At 39.9% G+C, this 21864-nt stretch overlaps 1 protein-coding gene across 1 annotated transcript in view; it reads left to right on the top strand.

Annotated features, from left to right (window-relative positions):
• The window catches only part of LOC107588258 (kalirin-like), a 266216-nt gene that overhangs the window by 174303 nt on the left and 70049 nt on the right, over nt 1-21864 (top strand). Inside the window, exons 22-34 of the mRNA XM_016276291.1 lie at nt 1690-1812; nt 1975-2157; nt 3026-3144; nt 3255-3321; nt 3602-3711; nt 3912-3981; nt 4831-4920; nt 5567-5659; nt 5736-5847; nt 6053-6243; nt 7654-7755; nt 7944-8086; nt 8727-8829. Of these exons, the coding sequence (XP_016131777.1) occupies nt 1690-1812; nt 1975-2157; nt 3026-3144; nt 3255-3321; nt 3602-3711; nt 3912-3981; nt 4831-4920; nt 5567-5659; nt 5736-5847; nt 6053-6243; nt 7654-7755; nt 7944-8086; nt 8727-8829 (1506 nt within the window). The remainder of the gene's footprint in view (nt 1-1689; nt 1813-1974; nt 2158-3025; nt 3145-3254; nt 3322-3601; nt 3712-3911; nt 3982-4830; nt 4921-5566; nt 5660-5735; nt 5848-6052; nt 6244-7653; nt 7756-7943; nt 8087-8726; nt 8830-21864) is intronic.

Below are 21864 nucleotides of genomic sequence, written 5' to 3'. Positions count from 1 at the left end.
TATTTTTGGTACTTGCCGATACCGAGTACCGATACCAATATTTTTATTGCATTTGTACATTTTTAAAATATTCGGTACAGAAACCAAAAGAGTATGTATAATGTTAGTTGGTTAACTTTATTTATCAAATAGATAGTCAAACCAAAATGTATTCAGACACCAACATTTCTCACATGATCACAGTTTATTCGCTATAGTTTAGAACATGGTAATAAAATATAACAAGAACTCAGAGTTAAACTGAGTCAGAACAAATTCAGCTTGATAATGTTAGATAACTTTGATAGAAAGGTATGTAGCCTAATGGATTAAAATCAACCAAAATTCAGACAGCTGTTAGTATGACAGTATTTACACAACTATCAATACTTAGTCGGGCAGCCCTTAGCCTCAATGACAGCCTGTAGTCTCCTGGGCATGCTGTCAGCCAGCTTCATGCAAACCTCAACTTTTTTCTGTTTTACTGGTCGTCCACTGTATGAAGAAATCTTGGGTATGATTTGTCACAGTTTACTTTATTTTGCTCTCCTCACTTACATAAATGAACTATAGTATCCTGCACCCCCTAGTAAAAAAATATCAAAAATTATATCTGGTCTCTGAATAATTTTTGGTTTGACTGTATATCCTTCTGTTATTTTCACACTTAATTATGCCCATTAAAATGTATTTTACAAGTTTTTGTTACTTTCACTGTTCATTTTTTTGCTCTGTGGTACATCATCTTTAATTTAATAGCATTAGAGCTGCTCCATTGCAGCGGCTCAGTACTGTAATCACACGCTTTGCTGTAATAATGCAGGGAACCACTCGTTATAAATCTCCTAACTGTGATATTTTCAGAAATGTTTTCATCTGAAACATGCTGCGATTTAAATTCCAAAGCCACTCATATAATGCAGAAACACTCAAGCAAGCAAAACATGCGCAACGCGTGCAGGTATTTGTACTGATGCAGAATAGTACAGCCTAGCGCATTTCACACAGGCTGCTAGATTCACTTTCGCCAGAAAGTCGTGTATGCCTAAGGTTAAAAATAAATGACATTTATAGTGAATGCCCCTATGAATGGTCTTATTTTTATGATTTAGTTTTAATCCAAATGATGCGTGTGCTGAGTGAGTGAACATCAAAGATCACACAACAGAAGTGCGCGCTCTCTCTCCCTCTCTCTCTCTCTCCCTTCCGTTTAGTAACTTGTGCATTGTTTTACTTGTTTTTGACATATCCGACCGAACTACAAACTTTCCAGTGATGTCTGTGAGAAAGATATATTCACTCGACAAGCTTGCGCATCTGCGCCGCCGCGCGCTCAATCCACTCAGCGCGCTTTGCTTATCAACTCGCGCACATCAGCTATACAGGCGTTAATACTGAATGTTTAACATTATATTCATTGCATACATATACTTCGTAGGCATCCTTAATCTCTAATAACTCCATTCTGCTGTCTGTTGTTCTGTTGTCGGTTTCATTGTCTGAATATGGCACTTATCACATGCTGTGTGGTATCGGTTTTTGGTATCGGGGCATTTTAACCAGCACGAGTACAGGAGCTCAGTATCGGGCCCGATACCGATACCAGTATCGGTATCGGTATCGGTATCGGTATCAGTGCATCCCTAGTTAAGAGTATTAGAATATTCTATATTGGGTCTTTGTGTGTGAGTCTGTCTGTCTCTGTGTCAGGCATTAGAGTGGATCGAGGAGGCAGGAGAGGTGTATCTCGCCTCTCACACGTCCCCAGGAGACTCAGTGGAGAAAACTCAGGAACTGCTGAGAGAATATGAAGAATTCCGTGTCTCTGCCAAGGTACAGAGGCACAAACACTTCCCCTCACCTCTTCCTCTTGCTTTTCATGTTCGTCTCTAATGTGTGACACATACTGCCACTTGAACTCTTCGAACAAGTCATTCTTTTGAGCGTAATGAACAAACCGCACGCTCACGCACATAATGTTCATGTGTGCCGCAGCAAACAAAGGAGAAAGTGAAGATGTTGATCCAGCTGGCAGATAATTTTGTGGAGAAAGGGCACATGCACGTCACCGAGCTGAAGAAGTGGGTGTCAGCAGTGGACAAGCGCTACAGAGATTTCTCCCTGCGTATGAGCAAATACCGCTGCAGTCTGGAGAACACGCTGGGCATCAGCTCTGAGGTACTGCACCTAGCCAAAAATTATCATTATGTAGATCATTTTACGTAATAATAATAATAACTATTAAAAAAATGGCTAAAACCATTTAAAACCAGTTGATTTAGCAAAAACCAGCTGATTCAATAAAAAAACCCAGCTAAAATCCAGTTAAACCCAGCTAAAACCAGGTCATTTAGCAAAAACCAGTTCAAACTAGCTCATTTATTAACAAAAGCAACTGAAACCCAGCTAAAACCCACTTGATTTAGAAAAAACAACAAGTGCTAGACAGAAAAGTGTGTAGACAAACTTTAAGTTGGCTTGAAAAAGCCTAGCCAGAAAGTTTGAAGTTAAAAGGTTTTCAGTTTGAAGTTTTAATTGAGTAGTTTTTAAAAGCTAAAAGAAAACAGCTAAATCCAGCTCATTAAAGCGAAAAACAGCTAAAACCAGTTGATTTAGCAACAAAAGCTTAAAACCAGTTGATTTAGCAAAAACCAGCTTAAAACCAGCTGATTCAATAAACAAACATCTAAAATCCAGTTAAACCCAGCTAAAACCAGGTCATTTAGCAAAACCCAGTTAAAACTAGCTCATTTATTAACAAAAACAACTGAAAACCAGCTAAAATTACTTGATTTAGTTTTTCAAAAAAACAACTGCTAGACAGAAAAGTTTGTATACAAACTTTAAGTTGTCTAATGTATGAATAATAATAGTAATAATTCTTATTAATATTAATTATTAATGATAATTTTATTTAGTAGCCCATTAACCTGTATGTGTGTATATATATATATATATATATAATTGTATTTATAATTTTTATAATTTTTAAATAAAATATATTTATTTAAAGATTATTTATTCATTCATTCATTCTTTGTTTCAGGATAATAAAGATCTGGAGTTGGATATCATTCCAGCCAGTCTGACTGACCCAGAGGTCAAACTGCGTGACCCCAACCACGAGGTCAACGAGGAAAAGAGGAAATCAGCCCGGAAGAAAGAGTAAGTGACCGTACACAGCCTCCACACACACACACACACACACACACACACACACACACACACCACAGTTTCAGACTCTTATAATCGACTGCTGCTTTGTACTGTTGCAGGTTTATTATAGCAGAGCTGTTGCAGACAGAAAAGGCTTATGTGAGGGACTTAAACGAATGTTTAGAGGTAAGTGTTTCACTTGTATTAATAATAATAATAAATCCTGATCCTTACATTTAAACACTTTTGCTACTCTACCTTTAAGTCTTCTGTATTTCTGTCTATATGTACACCAAACTCCATTATTTCAGAAGAAATACATGTTTGCCATGATATGACCTGTGTAAGATGCTGAAGGTCATTACTGTACATGTACTGTACATTGAGATACTGCATGCCATTAATAGCAGACAGTAATTTCCTACTATATGTCTACTTACTTCTCTTCGTGTGATATATTTATTAGACGTATTTGTGGGAGATGACCAACGGCGTAGAGGAAATCCCCCCAGGAATCGCCAACAAAGAGCACATCATCTTTGGAAACATCCAGGAGATTTACGACTTCCATAATAAGTGAGTTTCTCTCATTTAATCAACTATTAATGAATGAATGCTTTTGATCAGAATACGCACTGTCTTCTTGTTTTTGCAGATGATAGAGTTGGCTAATATGCTTTCCAATTAAAATTATACATATGCAAATTGTGTATCGCTGGTGTTATGGAAATGCAGTGATTAGGACTCATTTGCATGTTGTTTTGCTTGTGTTATAGTATATTCGTGAAAGAGCTGATCAATTATGAGCAGTTACCCGAGGATGTGGGACATTGCTTTGTTACATGGGTGAGTGTTTCTAAAGCACCCGCATGGCATTACATTTGCTCAGGAAACGATTTATGTTGTTGTGCACCTAACATCTCATACAATTTATGTGTTTTTTTAAAACAAACAATTGAGAAAAATATTGTTTTATGGTAACACTTTATTTTACAGTGTCCATGTTATATGTACCTACTATAATAATAGCAGTTAATTATACATAATTACAAGCGACTAACCCTAAACCCTATTTATTCAGAATTTAATTTAATTTAATTTAATTTAATTTAATTTAATTTAATTTAATTTAATTTAATTTAATTTAATTTAATTTAATTTAATTTTATTTTATTTTATTTTATTTTATTTTATTTTAATTGAATTTTATTGAATTTTATTGAATTTTGCTCATATGCATAAACTATTAGGACATACTTAAGACATTCAGATCCAGCTCAATTATTTTTTTTTATAGCAAGAATTATGACAATCAATGAACATTATATGGCAGCTCTTTCTGTTTTGCTTTGATATGCTAAATTAAAGCTTATGTGCTTGTGTTTCAGGCTGATAAGTTTAATATTTACGTGAGATACTGCAAAAACAAACCAGATTCCATTTAATTTTATTTTATTTTATTTTATTTTATTTTATTTTAATTTATTTTAATTGAATTGAATTGAATTGAATTTTATTGAATTTTATTGAATTTTGCTCATATGCATAAACTATTAGGACATACTTAAGACATTCAGATCCAGCTCAATTATTTTTTTTTATAGCAAGAATTATGACAATCAATGAACATTATATGGCAGCTCTTTCTGTTTTGCTTTGATATGCTAAATTAAAGCTTATGTGCTTGTGTTTCAGGCTGATAAGTTTAATATTTACGTGAGATACTGCAAAAACAAACCAGATTCCAGTCAGCTCATCCTAGAGCATGCTGGGAGTTTTTTTGACGTAAGTACAGATGAGTTTTCTCAATCAATAATTTAATAACTCTGAATATATTTTGTCTTATTTTATATCTTCAGCAAATTGCCCACATGTTTTAAAACATTACTGAACTAAAGTAAATGTAGCTGAAATGAAATTACTCATCAGAGCACAGTGAAGTGGTCAGAAGATGTAGTCAGTGAGTCTCTGACCCTGAGCATGTCACTGTATTCAGCTGGTCAGTGAAATTAAATTAAATATACTTTATTGTCCCAGAAGGGGAAATTTGTAATAGACTCATTAGCTAGCATTAGCTAGCACAAACCCAATTAACACGAGTGTCCCACATGAGATATTTATCTATATGCACTCCTAAATACTTGTATGGTTGCACCTGTGTCATTTCTTGATTGTGAACAAATACAGGCATATGATCTCCAATACCCTTAGGATCAAAAATGATTTCCTCCGTTTTCTTAGTGTTCACTTTAAAAAAAAATAGCATCACACCAATCAACAATTGAGTTAATCCCAGAATGATAAATAGAAGAAGAGTCTTTTTTAGCAGACTTAAAATTGCTGTTTCATCCGAATATCCAAAGTGTGTGTGTGTGTGTGTGTGAACGATGCTCTGTTTATATATGATGATTGTTTTGTCTGTTCTGAGCAGGAGATTCAGAAGAGACATGGTCTGGCCAACTCTATTTCATCATACCTCATCAAACCTGTGCAGAGAATCACCAAATACCAGCTGCTGCTCAAGGTACCGTGTGTTTTTGAGAAGGTCAGATGCTGTGTAGTGTGTACAGTACAGTACAGTACAGTGTGTGTGCTTACAGGAGCTGCTGTCCTGCTGTGAAGAAGGTAAAGGTGAAATTAAGGACGGGCTGGAGGTCATGTTGAGTGTGCCAAAGAGAGCCAACGACGCCATGCACGTCAGCATGCTTGAGGGTACAACACCACCGAACACACACACACACATGCACACACACACACACACACACGCACACACACAAACACACACGCACATGCACACACACACACAAACACACACACACACACACGCACGCACACACACACACACACACACACTTATGAGTCTTTTCCACTGATCCGCTTAACCTTCAGCCTCTGGCGTGATGTTTTCTTCCGTCAGGTTTTGATGAGAATCTGGATGTTCAGGGTGAACTCATCCTGCAGGACACCTTCCAGGTGTGGGACCCCAAATCTCTGATCCGTAAGGGACGAGACCGCCACCTCTTCCTCTTCGAGATCTCCCTCGTCTTCAGCAAAGAAATCAAAGACTCAGCGGGACGATCCAAATACATCTACAAGAACAAACTACTGGTATTTAGTTATATTTTTTTTAGTTATATATAATTTTCATTGCATCTCACGTACATTCATCACATACACTACCATTCAAAAGTTTGGGTTTTGTAAGATTTTTGAATGTTAAGAAGTTGTTAAGATAATAGAGAGAAGTATGTTATGCTCACAGAGGCTGCATTTACCTGATCAAAAATGCAGTAAATACAGTAAGATTGTGAAATTTTGCTACAATTTAAAATGTTTTCTATGTGAATATATTTTGATGCAAAGCTGAATTTTCAGCATCATTACTCCAGTCTTCAGTGTCGCTTCTGCAGTGATCCTTCAGAAATCATGCTAATATGCTGATTTGCTGCTCAAGAAACATTTCTGATTATTATCAATGTTGAATGCTTACTGTTTTTTTGTTTTTGTTTTTGTTTTTTGTTTTTTTGGGGGGGGGGATTTTTCTGGATTCTTTAATTAATAGTTGAGATAGTGAACATTTAATAGAAAGGGATTTATTTATTTGAAATATAAACCTTTTGTAATTATACATGTCAATTTTAATCAAATTTGATCACATTGTTGCTGAAAAGTTTTCTTTTATTGCATATTGTTGTTGAAAATATGTAAAATATGTATGTCACTAAGGTAAAGTTATCCAATATGGATGAGGCTTTTGTAAAAAAAAAAATGGCCCAGATTTATTTTGAAGTTTTAAAGGCATTCTTTAAAATTGGTTGAAAACTAAAAACAAACCTCTATATGCCATAGTCCTTCAAAACTGTGCTAAATTTATAATTCATGAAATAATAATAAAACTGTCATGAAGTGAGTAACATTATATCTGTGTAATGTGTGGCTATTTCTTAAAAAAAAACTTCTGCCTTAATAAAATTCATATTATGATTTAAATTCTAAATGTAATACATATAAAAAAGCATATAATATAGTTATTTCTCAAATAAACGAATGAATAAATTAATTAATATTGATTATAATTAATAATGGGAGGGTCAGTTAGTGCACACATGAACACAGTTATGTCTGAATTCTGTTTTACCGCATTGTGCAACTCTGTTAAGTGTCTCCACACATACCTGGAAGCAGCCCGTGCAGGTGTGTGGACCAGATGGGGCGTTTGTCACCCCTCTCTCTGTGCTCAGTATGCCTGTGAACAGATCCAGATGTGCCTTTGCTTTTTTCTCTGGTCATCTGGAATTGTCTCACATACACATTTTAAGACTCTGTTAAGGATTTTACTGAGGGAATGCTTTCAATTTTGTCAGACAAATTTATTAGAGTTCCGCTTTCAGTAAAGTTCACTCTTAGGTTATCTCAGTCTTAAATACTCCATACGCTTATGCCATTAAATACATTTCCATGCATACTGAATTAATTTTAATATCTGTGGGTGATGTTCTGATTTTTCTGCTTTTGCAGACTTCTGAATTGGGGGTGACAGAACATGTGGAAGGAGACCCGTGTAAATTTGCCCTGTGGGTGGGACGCACACCCTCATCCGACAACAAGACTGTCCTCAAGGTACATTACATCATTTTATTATTAATAAATTACTTTTATTAGAATGGTAAGTATTCATAAACATGTTCCAGTCAGTGAAATTGCATGTGAGCAAAGATTTTCATAAACATTTCCTGCTTTTTTCATGATTGTTGTGTCGTCCTGTTGGAATCTTCTGTTTTGAATGTGCATGACTGTGTCTGTGTCAGGCGTCCAGTATTGAGGTGAAGCAAGAATGGATTAAAAACATCCGAGAGGTCATTCAGGAGAGAATCATTCACCTGAAGGGGGCGCTAAAGGAACCGATCCATGCTCCCAAAACCCCAGCCAAACCCCGCAACAACAGCAAGAGGTCAGACACATTGTACCATTTGCATACTCTATTCCAGTCCTAAAAATGAAACGCTGAATTCATTCATAATACAATCATAATCTCAGCTCTCAAAATGCTGCTGCAGTTGTAAACGTTGCTATTTGTAGATTCTGCTTTGTTTGTTGCGATCAAATCATTTGTATGTCTCTTTGGATGCAAGCATCTGCTAAATGTAAATCTATTGAAAGAATGAGACAAAACACTACATTCATGAATATTCATACCCATTTATGCATGACGATGCAGGAGGCTTATGCTCATGTATAAACATTTGCCATCTTGTCTCTCCTCATGCAAGCTCCATTCGCTTGTTAAAATGTGTACATATGGAAATAAGTATTCGCCAAAACGTCAAATAGTCATGAAGGCAATGATATTGTGTTGTTTCATTCATAAAGGTTACACTTATTCACTTTACACATTCACTTTTTCTGTGTTGTTTATCTAAACTATTCAGCTGGCTCACCTGTTATCCAGCAAGAACAAGGACTGACTGTATCTAATGAATATTGTTATTTGTTTGAATTTATTCATTTTGACAACATTATCTGTGCTGAATAAAGTATCCAGCTTCAGGCACATCCCTAATCGGGACTCTTATTTGTGTGTTTGGCTGCAGGGAGGCTGGTGAGGATGCTGACAGTCAAGGAGATGGCAGCAGTCAGCAGGACACCATCTCCATCGCATCCAGAACCTCTCAGAACACTGTAGACAGTGACAAGGTATGATGCACAGATCTGACCTCTGCAGCTGCTTTCTCTCTGCGGCACTTACCTCAGTTGCACTGTACTCAATAAACCCTTCATTAGTGGATTTACTGAGCTGCGGCATCAAAGGTGACACACAGGAAAATAAAAAAGACCATCGGGTGCTAAAGGACTCATGCTAACTAGCTAAGCTAACAAATCAATTAGATATTCTGCAGAGACATATTTGCGTATTGTGCACATTATACTGAATATAAACCATATATTAAGTAAGTTAAGTTAAGGGGTCATATGATACGATTTCAAATTTTCCTTCCTCTTTGGAGTGTTACAAGCTGTTCGTGAATAGATAAGATCCCTAAAGTTGCAAAGACTAAAGTCTCAAACCCAAAGAGATATTCTTTATAAAAGTTAAGACTGGTCCACGCCCTCCTAAAATGCCTCGTTTAAACACGCCCCCACATGTCTACATCACTGTGTGGGAAGATTTGCATAACGCCGCCCAAATGTTCACGCAAAGCAAGAAGACTTTTATTCTCGCTATAGTATTGTTGCCACCGCAGCCGCCATGTCGTGGAGACGCTGTGTGTTTTGTTGTGAAAACGAAAATACTTTGTTTGGCCTTCCAAAAGAGGACACGGCTAGAAATCAGTGGTTAAGTTGTATTTACAACACTGTTCCAGAACAGTTTAACCAAAATATTCAGATGTGTGCAGCACATTTTATGGAGGACTGTTTCCTGATCCTGGGAGAGTAGACTACAATGCCAGCTGTTCTGATTTACAGACTGTAAGTATGTTTTCATATATAAAGGATTTGACACTGACGATTCAAATGCGAGTTTTGAGCAGTGTAGAGTAGCGCTAAAGGCTAAAAGGGGTCTTTTAAGCCATAAACAGTCCAACTATCATGCATGATCCTACGCAGACGCTACAACTCTTAGAAAGATACAAAAAGATTAAGGGTACGTTTGCACAACAATTTAAAAGTTTTTCCTTTGCATTTTTTAAAAGATTCATGTACAGATAACAATGTCTGAACACGTAATATGTATGCAAATGAAATCACAGTTTTCGTAGTTTACACAGAGATGATTAACGTAATTTTTAAAAAGTTGCGCTTTGAAACCCTTTTTTTTTTTTCAAAAGTTTGCATTTTCAGGCCACCAAAACGTTGTTGTCATGTAAACAATAGCCAAAATGCATGAAAAGTTTTCTGTTTTTACACTGAACAAAATTATAAATGCAACACTTTTGTTTTTGCCTCCATTTGTCATGAGCTGAACTCAAAGATCTAAGACTTTTTCTATGTACACAAAAGGCCTATTTCTCTCAAATATTGTTCACAAATCTGTCTAAATCTGTGTTAGTGAGCACTTCTCCTTTGCCGAGATAATCCATCCACCTCACAGGTGTGGCATATCAAGATGCATCGCGGTGCTGAGGAAATCGGGCAACAGGAGCAAGCGGAGAGACTGTCGGTGGCAGCCCGAGGCGGTGGTGCTGGAACGATGGAGAACGAGGTGGGAAGGAGAGCTCGCTGCCACGCCCCTGGGTCGAGGAGGGGTGGTTGCCGTCTGAGAGGGAGCAGAGGAGTCGGCCCCGTTCGCGAGGAGGCCGGAGCCTGCTGCCGTCCGCCATGATTGGGGAGGAGCAGAGAACGGGGGACTCGCTTCTTTTCCTCTCTCGTATCTGTCTCTCCTCATCCTTCCGTCTCCTTTTCTCTCGCCTCGTCTGTCTGTCCTTACCCCCAGGTACACCGCGGCCGCCGTGATCGGCTCCCCCGGAGGGGGGAGGGGGGCAGTAGAGCCGTGGGAACGGAGCGAGGCCGGTGGAGTAATTGATAATGAGCGACACCTGCACCACTCATCGGTCTCGAGTCCCACTGAGGAGCTCCGGAAGGATAAAAGGAGGAGTTATGACAGTGAAAGACGAGAGAGGACCAGGCCTGGACTTTATTTTGTGTTTTGGTTCTGTTTGTGCTTGACAGTCGTCCGCGAGGGGCTGTCGCGCTATTTTGTGTTTATTTTATTATTAAAGTTTTCTTTGAACGTTCGCCGGTTCCCACCTCCTTCTTCCCGTGACTACGAACTTTGTTACAAATCGGTTTGCATAACCAAAGAATTTCTGCACAAACTGTCAGAAACCGTCTCAGGGAAGCTCATCTGCATGCTCGTCGTCCTCATCGGGGTCTCGACCTGACTGCAGTTTGTCGTCGTAACCGAATTGAGTGGGCAAATGCTCACATCCGATGGCGTCTGGTACTTTGGAGAGGTGTTCCCTTCATGGATGAATCCCGGTTTTCACTATACAGGGCAGATGGCAGACAGCGTGTATGGTGTTGTGTGGGTTTAGCTGTTCGCCCATGGTGGCGGTGGGGTTACGGTATGAGCAGGCGTATGTTATGGACAACAAACACAGGTGCATTTTATTGATGGCTTTTTGAATGCAAGAGATCCTGAGGCCCATCGTTGTGCCATTCATCCACAACCAGCACCTCATGTTGCAGCATGATAATGCACGGCCCCATGTTGCAAGGATCTGTACACAATTCCTGGAAGCTGAAAACATCCCAGTTCTTGCATGGCCAGCATACTCACCGGACATGTCACCCATTGAGCATGTTTGGGATGCTCTGGATCGGCGTATACGACTCTGTCCTTACCCCCAGGTACACCGCGGCCGCCGTGATCGGCTCCCCCGGAGGGGGGAGGGGGGCAGTAGAGCCGTGGGAACGGAGCGAGGCCGGTGGAGTAATTGATAATGAGCGACACCTGCACCACTCATCGGTCTCGAGTCCCACTGAGGAGCTCCGGAAGGATAAAAGGAGGAGTTACGACAGTGAAAGACGAGAGAGGACCAGGCCTGGACTTTATTTTGTGTTTTGGTTCTGTTTGTGCGTGACAGTCGTCCGCGAGGGGCTGTCGCGCTATTTTGTGTTTATTTTATTATTAAAGTTTTCTTTGAACGTTCGCCGGTTCCCACCTCCTTCTTCCCGTGACTACAAACTTTGTTACAAATCGGTTTGCATAACCAAAGAATTTCTGCACAAACTGTCAGAAACCGTCTCAGGGAAGCTCATCTGCATGCTCGTCGTCCTCATCGGGGTCTCGACCTGACTGCAGTTTGTCGTCGTAACCGAATTGAGTGGGCAAATGCTCACATCCGATGGCGTCTGGTACTTTGGAGAGGTGTTCCCTTCATGGATGAATCCCGGTTTTCACTATACAGGGCAGATGGCAGACAGCGTGTATGGTGTTGTGTGGGTTTAGCTGTTCGCCCATGGTGGCGGTGGGGTTACGGTATGAGCAGGCGTATGTTATGGACAACAAACACAGGTGCATTTTATTGATGGCTTTTTGAATGCAAGAGATCCTGAGGCCCATCGTTGTGCCATTCATCCACAACCAGCACCTCATGTTGCAGCATGATAATGCACGGCCCCATGTTGCAAGGATCTGTACACAATTCCTGGAAGCTGAAAACATCCCAGTTCTTGCATGGCCAGCATACTCACCGGACATGTCCCCCATTGAGCATGTTTGGGATGCTCTGGATCGGCGTATACGACAGCGTGTTCCAGTTCCTGCCAATATCCAGCAACTTCGCACAGCCATTGAAGAGGAGTGGACCAACATTCCACAGGCCACAATCAACAACCTGATCAACTCTATGCGAAGGAGATGTGTTGCACTGCGTGAGGCAAATGGTGGTCACACCAGATCTCCAGCACAGAGGATGAGCACAGTGGTCGTGAGCAGTAAACAGATGTTAAACAGTCATGTTCAGCCATGAAAAGCCTCTTCAAACTGTGTGCTGGATTCAGCCCTCATAGGAGCTATGAGGCGCCCTATCAAATCAAAGTAAGACACACTGAACACATGTCCTCCAAACAGCACGTGTTTGTGCTGGTGTTTTTAGGCACTTTCATAATAGCTTGTTGTGTTTGAGTTGTGCGTGTTTGTGTTGTGAGGTTTGTTCATTTTGGTGATGACCACATCACTGTGACTTGCTTTTGCTCAGAGGAGAACATGTCTTTGAGTGAGTGTGGTCCAACTCTTGACTCTGTTTGGAGGAGTATCATTTCCTTCTCCAGTTTCCTCTGAGGTTAGAAGATCCTTGTAGGATCTGAATATACTCTGTGTAGTGAACTTACTCTGTTTGAATTCTACACAACTAAATGTTGACTGTTCTCTGAGTTTTTGTGTTGTTTTGTAAAAGAGGGAGCAGCAGAATATATTAATGCCTTAATAGTGTATGTGTGACATAGATTGACTTTATAATGAGCCAGTGGAGTCTCCGAATGCAGTAAATTGTTTTGGGTTGGATCATGATGGCTGACTACTTGAATAATCATCCAGCAACACACAGATAAAATTTGTTTATTATGGTTGACAAATGAGTTTAGCTAGATTTTTTTTCTTTTTTATACTAGTTTTCTTCTGTCCGCATGCTAAAACCCTCCTATCCTCTTAAACTCTCCTAGGACACACAGTAAATTTGGAACGGATATTTTTTTTGTCCTTCATTAAAGGACTTCAAAACTTGGTGACTGAAAAAATAAATAAAAATAATAAATAATTTGAAAGGTTTAACACCTTGGCTGTTCACTGTCAAAATTAACTTACCATTGGAAATTAATAATTAAGAGCCTAACACAGAGCAATTTTTAATGTGTTGTATTAATATACTGTATTTATACAACAAATGATGCTGAAATCTAAAATGCCAAAAGAAGTGCATAATTTTATTATTTCTACTTAAAGGAAATTGGTGTTATTTCATTAAAAAAAGAAAAAGAAAGGGTTTGGTTACACCAAAAGGGTCTGCCAAGTAGGGCTGTGCGATTAATCGAAATCATCATAAAATCGCGATTTGAGCTTGCGCGATTTCTAAATTGCTTTATAGCACGATTTTCCACGCCCCCGACCTCCCAAAGTATGCTATCCGAACCAATCTGAATGCAGCGCGCCTGAATGGAGCACGAGAAAGGTGTATGTCATACAGGGTTTCCCTGCTTTAGTTATGGAGCAGGGGCTGTATTCGTGGTAAAAATTAACATGGATTGACATGGAAATTTAGTAATTACACCATAAATGCATATAATTAAAGTCTACTGTTTCACAGTCAACACATAGCTTTTTGGCTAGATTTAAAACAAGGAAAAGTGCACTTTTAGATAACAACGCAATAATAGATGGCACTCGTGGTGGTAGTTAAACAAAGTTATATTTATGGAGTTTAAACGTGAATATGTCTATGAAAGATTGTATCACTGTACTGTGATAAAAGAGAATCACAATGCTGAAAAAGCATTTTCAGAAACAACGTTTGGATTTGAAATCAAAATAATGGATAAATGTTGTTTGTGGTAAACAGCCGTGGATCAGGAGCAGACTGCAAAAGCGTCCTGTGTGAAAGCAAAATGAGTCCGTGCTGCTTCTGCACCGCATACACATACTGTATACGCACTGCAGACGGAGTACATGTGAACTTGGCACAACAAATCTAGTTCAACATCTGAGGCAATGCCACAAAGAGCTCTATGACCAATGCATGGCAAAAAAAAAAAATCCCTGTTATTTTTTCCTGCCATATGTCTATTTTAGAGACATTTTGTTACACCTTTACTTAGTGATTATTTTGCCTTATGTCTGTTCTAGAGACATGTTACAGCTTTTTGATAAAGCTCTAATTGGTTTTCCTTTGGAAATATGTTTCAAATTCACACTGAATGCATTAATGACTGTAAAGCATGTCTGTGTGTGTCAAAATCTTGATTAAAATCGAAATCGCAAAATTGATCAAAGAAATCGCGATAGGTTTTTTTGTCCATATAGCACAGCCCTACCGCCAAGGGTCTTGCCCAACAAGTGCAATTATTTAAAAACTTGGGGTAAATAAGATAAAAAATTAACACGAGCATCCAAAGAACAGCCTAAGAGGGTTAAAGTGCTACTTTTGTGATAAATTTATTTTGAAATAGCTTTGATTGGCATCTATATATGGCATCAGATCGGTGTCTTTCTTAAAACCGTCTAGTCATTCAGACGACCCACGAATAGACCCAGTGTTAAATTTGAAAACCAAATTTTGACCTCATTTGACACGCATCTTTTATAAATATACAATGAATCCAGTAGTTATTCACACACACTCAGGGCCGTGCAGAGACCTTTGGAGGGGCAGGTGCTCAAACAAGTATAAAAGGGGCACATGGAGCACGACTTTTAATAGGGCTGTGCTCCTTGCTGAGACGTGTATCGAAACGGATGCTTCTGTATTGATAGCAGCAGCAAATGCCGTGACGCAGTTTTGAAATAGAAACACAGAACAGAAAAGACCATTTTAGGTTTAAAAGTTAAAGATTTTTTTCTTTGCACCTCTTAATTACTCTGGAATTAGAAACTGAATTATATTATTATTATTATTATTATTATTGAGTTTACAGGGTATGGTGGTTTTGCTGTTGTAAACTACTGTTGTTGTTGTAGAAAAAAAATAGTCTTATTTAAAATAGAATTATATTCTAATCCTTTTCTGAATGTATTTATTTTTTTGAAAGATAATGATAATAAAAACAGGATTGATAAGTATAAATCGAAGGATGAGAAAATCAGTATACACTGATATGTTTTATCAGTGTTGTGATAATTATTTTTAAGGCACTCTACGTTTTTTAAATAAATAATGTAATAATATAAGTTCAAAGTAATAGTTTTTAGTCAGATAACATAAAGACAAGACCCCTTGACGCCCTTTTCCCAATCAAACAGCAAGAACGAAAGAGAACAGGCACCTTTGTTTATATTGCTGTGTAAAACGTTAGCTGCATTTTTTTATATTTAATTTTAGTGAAATGTAAATTCGTCCTCCGCTTTTTATTTGGGTAGGTGTGTTCACGTAGAGGTTTCTAGATTTAAATTCAAAGAGACAGTATCGATAGTCTATGCATGACCTGACGTTTTATTCGTATCCAAAATGAGAAGTGAATATCTGGAGCGCTCAACACTCTCACGCAGTGTATGTTTAATTCATACTCGAAGCCGGAGGGTGCTCTCGTGCAGAAAGTCCAAAACAGACTCATAGAAGGAATGACTTATGATGTGCAGGAAACCCTAATATAGACAAAAACATCTGGCTATCGCTGTAGCTGAGCTGAATAAAAAGCAGAAAAAATGTGAAGACAATAAACATACCATTGCGAAAATATATGGTTTGTTTGTTTTTCAAGTTATCTCCAGGTAATAAATAAACTGAATAATGCTGATTGACATATCATTTAAGAAACTATAGAATATATTTCCTGCCTTATTCTGTGATTAAAAATGGGGAAAATGTGCTCGTAGTAGCTTTTATAAACCGATCATAAAATTATCATTAGGAAAATATTGGCCGTTTCTCAATATGCGTTCTTCAGCGATCTTGCGTCCTTGTGTTCTCGCTCTACGTCATCATTAACCGTCAAAGTTCAATTCCAATTCTCAAGAACGCAAGTACAGAGGATGCATGAAAGTGCCCGGATGTGTTCTTGATATCGAGGATGCATCGAGTGCAGACTTGAGAGAATCGAGCCATTAGAAATCCCAGAAGACACTGCGGGCGGCCGGTGTATGGAAGCCTGTAAGCTATAAACTCGCTCTCGCAAATACTTGACGGCTCTTGAAAGTAAACATTTATCATTTTGTTTTGCTTAATTTTAATGGAGAAAAGTCTGCAGTATTTGTATTGGCGTATTAAAATGAATCTTAACATAGTCATAGTTAAACATATAACGCTGTAAAATAAAATGATACAATTATATGAAATATTTATAATAGCATGAAATGTTTTAATAAGTTATGACATTTGTTTGTAATGTTATGTTATATTATATTTATGGTTCATTGGCCGCTGCTTATGCTATGACTATGCGGTCAGTTAAGCAAGAACGCAGCACATCTCAATTCTCATAAGGGTGCGTTCTGTGTTCTCGTGTCCTTTCGAGTTCGTTCTTCCAAGGAAGCTTGGCAAGACTGGTCTCCACGAGAACGGCAAGTCTGTTCTTTGCGTTCTTGGAATAGAGAAACAGCCATTGAACAAAAATATTATAGCCCCTTGCTGCAGCTAACCTTACTTCCACAGGGTACAAACAGCAATATAAACAACAGCTGTGTATGCTCTCTTCACGTCGTTCTTGTAAAATAATAATAATTTTATAATATAAGTTTACAAGCACACCGCTACGCTGAGAAAATCTCGGTTATGTATGTAACCCTGAATAGGGAACTAGATGCTGCGATAATGTCATCGCTTTGGGAACACCTCCGGTGTGACGAATGTCTGAAGCCCTTATACCATCACGCCAATGTATTGGCCAATAGCGCTTAGCACCACCCCAAGCATAAGTTGCGTATGCTTTCATCAGATTTTACACTATGACGAAGGAAGTGCTATCAAGGTACGGACGGCCCTCATCGCAGCATCTCGTTCCCTATTCAGGGAACTAGGGTTACATACGTAACCGAGATGTTCCCTCTCATAGGTAACTTCAACGCTGCGATGACGTCATCGCTTTGGGAACGCTATACCATAACGCCTGACGTACCTTAGATAGCTGGAGACCAAGGAAAGCGTCTGCTCAAGTGGATAAGACCCGGGAGCCAGGAGCCATCCTCACATCTAGACTACAGAACTTGATGAAGGTGCTAGGAGAGGACTAACCTGCCACAGCACAGACATCTCCCATCAAAGGCCCTTTAAAAGAGCCTGAGACGAAGCCATTGCTCTCGTAGAATGAGCACGCACCTCTAGAGGCGAAGTCCCACCACGCGCCGCATAGGCTAGAGGTATAGTCACTATCTGACCCCACATAGCAGGGGCCTGAGACGAAGCCATTGCTCTCGTAGAATGAGCACGCACCTCTAGAGGCGAAGTCCCACCACGCGCCGCATAGGCTAGAGGTATAGTCACTATCTGACCCCACATAGCAGGGGAGAAAGCCTCCAACCATTTGCTGAAAGTAAAGCGGAGTCAAAGCAGCCTTAAGATTAACTAGGCCTAGGAAGCAGTAAGACTTAACCAGCCTAGGGGCAAAGTCCATACAAGAGGAGCTGACAGAGCCTGCAGATCATCAGTCCTCTAAGAGTGGATAGGATTACCAAAAAACTGCTTAAGGTTTCAAAGTTATCTGACAGACTTAAACGGTTCAAAAGGATGGCCTGAAAATAAGTCCCAAAAAGGAATCTGTGCTGGGCGGAAAGGCCTAAGCCATCTCGTCCCTGCATGAAATGGGGAAACCAGCAGATTGTGTCCACTTAAGGTCATACAGCGTCTCATGGAGGGAGCTCTAGAATTAAGAATAGTGTTGGTAATCTCTGCCAAGAGACCGGAACCCATTTCAACTCTGCTCAGGAGTCACACCCATTAGTTCCAAAAATCCTGATGGGGATGTCCAATCATGCCCCGAACCTGAGTCAGCAGGTCGTGTCTGAGGGAAACCTCCCAAGGGGGCCGGCTAACAGACTGACCAATTCTGAGAACCACGTATGAGAGAGCCAAAACAGCACCACCAACAACAGACGTTCACTCTGACCAACCTTACACTGAACAGAATCGTTTGGGAGCAAACGGGTTGACTGGAAGGCATAAGACCCCTGGAAGGTATAATTCTTGGGCTAGAGCATCCACACCCAGAGGCGACAGAGGAGACAAGGAAACCAGAGCGGGTAATGCGCATGCTCTATTTTTTTATTTTTTTAGCAAACAAATCCACTTCCACTCTGGCCAAACCTCTGCCATATGAGACTCACCACCTGAGGGTACAATCTCCATTCTCCAGCCTCCAACTCTGTCTCAAGAGTAAGTCCACTCCTGAGTTCAGGTGACCCAGGACATGAACTGCTCTGATCGACAGGAACCTGGTCTGCGTCCAAAGAAGAACAAATCTCACCAACCTGCACAGTGGGCGTAATCCTCTCTGACAATCCATGTATGAGACCACAGCCGTGTCCTTGACCTAATGTGACAACCATTCAATTGGGTAAGAACCGTTGGAGTGCCAGAAAACGCTGCTCCAAACAGTTTGTGTGATTGAGCTAATATCAGCCAATCGTCAAGGTAATGAAAGAATACAGTATTGGCAAGCTTTATTTCAAAAGCAAACCTGATGAACTTCCTGTGTCTCTCCAATCAACCCGTAGAAGCTGAATGGTGTAACCATATGACAGCCTGATCCTCCCTCATGAGGTCCCGAAACACCTGAGTTGTGGAGAAAAACTCTGAAACAGGAATGGATACTAAAATCAGGCATGCCAGCACCAACCACAGAGTGGGGACTTGGATGTCAATATAGACCCTGCACCAATGACTTTAGGGCTATCCTCTCGATCTCCAAAGCTAAGGCGCGACGAACGGTCAAAATCAGTCTGAACGCAACAAGCGGCGGAACAGCTGATAGAGAGGCAAACACACTTGGAGGGTGCCCACATTAATACACAGTTCCAGCTCAATGCAACAGCGAAGCTGAAAAGAACAGAGTAATTAGACATGCAAACCACTGCTTGGTAGCATAAAGCACCCAACATCTCTAGTGCACAATAATGTATGCTGCAGTCACATAATGCAGCCAGCCATGTGAAGCGAGTGTTGGTAGCAAAAGCGCCGCATCAATCACATGAAGTAGGCTGACCATGGTGAGCATTAATAGCTTGCCATAAAAGATACTCTTACATGTGAACTCATTCACACAGTAGCTCAGCTCAGTGCATCTAAGTTGGGATGAGAAGTATAATGATTAGTTATGCAAATAGTGTTGGCAGCCTGAAATGCCAAAACCATGTTGCACGACAAATGTGTGTTGCAAAACTCCACAGAGCTAGCTCATAGCACAGAGTCCACTATTTGTTCCAGCTCAAAACAGCAGTGGAGCTGAAAGAATAATAATTATTAGCCGGGCAGACTAGTGTTTGGTAGCATGAAGCGCCAAAACCCATAGCGCACGGCAAATGTCAGCTGTGGAGTCCGTGCTTAAAAACAGTCACATGAACAAGAGTTGGAAGCGTAAGCGCCAAATCAATGTACGTGCCTTAATTAATGCAGTGCAGGAGTAGAGACAGGAAAATACCCTGTTCACTCTGCAGCCCGAGTCACTATGGCATTAGGTGTAAAACAGCTTGCCATAGGAATTTACTCTAGATATGTGAGCGTGCCCACTGATTTGTTCCAGCTCAAAGCATCAACGGAGTTGAAAGAAAAATTAACAGCCGGGCAGATTAAGGCTTGGTAGCATGAAGCCTCAAGACCATAATGTATGACAAACATCCACTGCAGGACTCCTAGAGTTTGTGCCTAAAAGCAGTACACGAAATGAGAGCTGGAAGCGTAAGTACCAATTCAATGCACGTGCCTGCATTAGTGCAGCGCAGAAGTAGAGAGATAGGAAACCCTGTCTGCTCAACTCTACAACCTGAGCCATATAGCATTAAATGTTAAAACAGCTTTCCACTTAATGTTTCAGCTCAACGCAGCAGCAGAGCTGAAATAAATATTATATTACTCGGGCAGACCAACGCTCGGTAGCATGAAGCGCCAAGACCATGGTGCACAACAAAATATCTGCTGCAGAACGCCTCAGAGTCTGCGTCTAAAAAGTACACAAACAAGAGTTTCAAATCAAATGAACGTGACTGCGTCAGTGCAGCGCATCAGGTAACGTTAGAGAGAGAGAGGGGGAAAGCCGCCAGCTCAATGTTATAGCTTGCTATAAGAATACTCTGAAACATGTTGTAAGGGAAACAGGTCAATAATTTAGCTCAAAGGGAATCATTTAAGATTTTAAAGGGAACTCCACCATTAAGGGCATTTGGACAGAATCACTGTTTTACGGCTGATCACTGAGACGGCCAGCGATTCAGTGAACGAGCCGTATGACATCAATTCTGCAATGGATATCTATATCCAAAATATAGTGAAAACACTATTAATTAGCACAGTAACAAGATCGGCAGTTTAAGACATTAACTTGTGAGCACAAAACATGAGATACTTCTCTTTTCAATATAAATAAGGCTTTATTGGATACATCTAAGACATATAAACTAATCTAACACATGAACACACGCATTCACACAAGTTGCAGAAAGAGAGAAAGTGAGGAAATAATGAGTTTAAGAGCATGAAAATGTGAAATCCCAAGTTTACAGCAATATGTGCAATTGCATATATCTGAACAACCATCAATCACTTAATTAACCCTAGCATTGAGTTCCTCAATTAGGTTAAAATTTATATTAAATGCACCAGTTCAGCTAGGATCTGGAGGTACTTGCTTTCCTGTGTGTGGGTTCCCTTCCTCGTCTGGTTGCCGAAAGGGGTTTCCCGCTTTTCTGATTGGCTGGAGGTTCAGTCTTGGGAAGCCAGTGATTGGGCGTTGGCTGGCGACGTGGAGCTGTGGTCTGCAGTTGAAGTTTTAGACGGCACTCTTTCTGAGATGCGGCGTTAGGCAAACTTAACTCAAAACAAGAAACTCTCAACGGAAAATAAAATAAACTAAAGAAATATAAATAGAAGTAATGTTTGACGAGACCAGGTGGCGTTTCTCCTCATGGTCAAAAAGAGCATCTCCTCCAAAGATCTCCTCCTTCTCCAGAGCCCGCTCAAAAAGCGCTAAGAAGTGATGACTGAAAAGCACGACTAAAAGCGACAAGCTAAAAGCCGCATGGCTAAAAAGCATATAGCTAAAAAGCATGACTAGAAGCGAAAAGCTAAAAGCTAGACACAAAAAGCAAAGTTTGATGGTGTTTCTAGTTTTTAAACCAGGCTGTTTAACACACCCCAAATGGTGTTTTGACCAATTAGATGTCGTGCTTGCTCGGGGTGTTGTATATTTCTCCTCCCCATTCATAAATCAACTGTTATCTCATCATTCACATGGTCCCAGTTTTCCCGCTCTGGCAGAGTATACATTTGGACATGATTTCTATAACAAGAATATGATACATTTGACAACGAAGTGATTAGAATAAACGTTTCAAGCATGAATTCTCAAACTCACACATACCAAACCTGAATA

Source organism: Sinocyclocheilus grahami, unplaced genomic scaffold, assembly GCF_001515645.1.
Source record: "Sinocyclocheilus grahami isolate Dianchi unplaced genomic scaffold, SAMN03320097.WGS_v1.1 scaffold100.1, whole genome shotgun sequence".
NCBI lineage: Eukaryota > Metazoa > Chordata > Actinopteri > Cypriniformes > Cyprinidae > Sinocyclocheilus > Sinocyclocheilus grahami.
This window is presented reverse-complemented; position numbering and strand designations above follow the sequence as displayed.